Consider the following 2,393-nt stretch of genomic DNA (forward strand, 5'->3'; position numbering starts at 1 on the left):
CAGAACCTTGCTTGCTGAAAGTGAAGAGGACTTGAAGCTCTTACTGCTGAAGATCAAAGACCACAGCCTTCAGTATGGATTACACCTCAACATAAAGAAAACAACAAAAATTCTCACAACTAGACAAGTAACCAACATCATGATAAACAGACAAAAGACTGAAGTTGTCAAGGATTTCATTTTACTTGGATCAACATCCATGGAAGCAGCAGTCAAGAAATCAAAAGACACATTGCATTGGGCAAACATGCTGCAAAAGACCCCTTTAAAGTGTTAAAACACAAAGATGTCACCTTGAAGACTAAGGTGCACCTGACCCAAAACATGATGTTTTAAATTGCCCCATATGCGTGCGAAAGCCGGACAATGAAAAAGGAAGACGGAAGAACTGACGCCTTTGAGTTGTGGTGGTGTTGAACAATACTGAACATACCACGGACTGCCAAAGAACAAACAAATCTGTCTTGGGAGAAGTACGACCAGAATGCTCCTTAGAGGCAAGGATGCGGAGACCACAGGTCGCATACTTTGGACATGTTGTCAGGAGGGACCAGCCCCTGGAGAAGGACATCATGCTTGATTAAGCAGAGGGTCAGGGAAACAAAGGAAGACCCTCAGGGAGACTGACACGGTGGCTACAACGGGCTCAGGTATCACGGCTGTGGGCACGGACAGAAAGTGTTTCCTTCTGTGTACACTGGGTCGCTGTGAGTCGGAATGACCCCATGGCACCCAACAACGGCGACACAGTGGCCTTTTTATCTGTGCTTACAGACGATGAAGTGGCCTTCATTCATCTCATGTCACCACGGGCTCAGAGGAGCCCTGACTCAGGCTGGCGTCCACGAGATCGTTTCCGTCCCAGGGCAGTAAGGGCCTGGCAGTGAGCGTTGTTGGCCAGCACCGAGGTTCAGCCCGGAAAGCAGCCGTGCTGGTCCTCCTTCTCGGGGGGGTGCAGCCCGGGGCTCCCCGTGTCGCTGACTGAGGCGACCCCCCAAGGCGCCCAGGTGTGATGCGCAAACACCCCGGGGCTTCCCGTGTCGCTGACTCAGGCGACCCCCCAAGGCGCCCAGGTGTGATGCGCAAACACCCCGGGGCTTCCCGTGTCGCTGACTCAGGCGACCCCCCAAGGCGCCCAGGTGTGATGCGCAAACACCCCGGGGCCTCCCGTGTCGCTGACTCAGGCGACCCCCCAAGGCGCCCAAGTGTGATGCGCAAACACCCCGGGGCCTCCCGTGTCGCTGACTCAGGCGACCCCCCAACGCGCCCAGGTGTGATGCGCAAACACCCCGGGGCTTCCCGTGTCGCTGACTCAGGCGACCCCCCAACGCGCCCAGGTGTGATGCGCAAACACCCCGGGGCCTCCCGTGTCGCTGACTCAGGCGACCCCCCAAGGCGCCCAGGTGTGATGCGCAAACACCCGGGGGCCTCCCGTGTCGCTGACTCAGGCGACCCCCCAAGGCGCCCAAGTGTGATGCGCAAACACCCCGGGGCTTCCCGTGTCGCTGACTCAGGCGACCCCCCAACGCGCCCAGGTGTGATGCGCAAACACCCCGGGGCCTCCCGTGTCGCTGACTCAGGCGACCCCCCAAGGCGCCCAAGTGTGATGCGCAAACACCCCGGGGCCTCCCGTGTCGCTGACTCAGGCGACCCCCCAACGCGCCCAGGTGTGATGCGCAAACACCCCGGGGCTTCCCGTGTCGCTGACTCAGGCGACCCCCCAACGCGCCCAGGTGTGATGCGCAAACACCCCGGGGCCTCCCGTGTCGCTGACTCAGGCGACCCCCCAACGCGCCCAGGTGTGATGCGCAAACACCCCGGGGCCTCCCGTGTCGCTGACTCAGGCGACCCCCCAACGCGCCCAGGTGTGATGAGGAAACACCCCGGGGCTCCCCGAGCGGGGGGCGGGCGGCGGCAGCGGCGGCGGACACACGACAGCGTCGGCGACGGCCCGGGGAGCCCGACTCTGAGGGGACCGGAGAGCTCCGCCTCCCTGACACCCGCGGGCAGCCAGGTCACCTCCGTCTAAAAACCCGCCGTTCACGAGCGCACCACGAGTGCGCATGCGCTACGCAGTCCCGGTCCACCGTGCCTTTCGCCGTCAGCGCCTGCGCTGTGAGTCCACGCGGCCGCCGCAGCACCTGCCGCGCCCCTGCGCCCCACTGCGCCTGCTGTGGTCGACGCCTGCGCTGTGAGTTCACGCGGCCGCCGCAGCACCTGCCGCGCCCCTGCGCCCCACTGCGCCTGCTGTGGTCGACGCCTGCGCTGTGAGTTCACGCGGCCGCCGCAGCACCTGCCGCGCCCCTGCGCCCCACTGCGCCTGCTGTGGTCGGCGCCTGCGCTGTGAGTCCACGCGGCCGCCGCAGCGCCTGCCGAGCCCCTGCGCCTCACTG

At 63.1% G+C, this 2,393-nt stretch overlaps 1 protein-coding gene across 1 annotated transcript; it reads left to right on the forward strand.

Annotated features, from left to right (window-relative positions):
• The first annotated feature begins 1,012 nt into the window (after positions 1-1,012).
• On the forward strand, positions 1,013-2,029 carry LOC135232356 (basic salivary proline-rich protein 3-like). Its single transcript, XM_064290872.1, has one exon. It carries the CDS (start codon positions 1,013-1,015, stop codon positions 2,027-2,029), a length of 1,017 nt encoding a protein of 338 aa, XP_064146942.1.
• Positions 2,030-2,393: the final 364 nt, after the last annotated feature.

The sequence above is a fragment of the Loxodonta africana genome, chromosome 9, assembly GCF_030014295.1.
Source record: "Loxodonta africana isolate mLoxAfr1 chromosome 9, mLoxAfr1.hap2, whole genome shotgun sequence".
Taxonomy (NCBI): Eukaryota; Metazoa; Chordata; class Mammalia; order Proboscidea; family Elephantidae; genus Loxodonta; species Loxodonta africana.

What these genes read in the sequence shown, in the direction of transcription:
- LOC135232356 (XM_064290872.1), top strand. Translation starts at nt 1,013, where the DNA reads ATGCGCAAACACCCCGGGGCTTCCCGTGTCGCTGACTCAGGCGACCCC.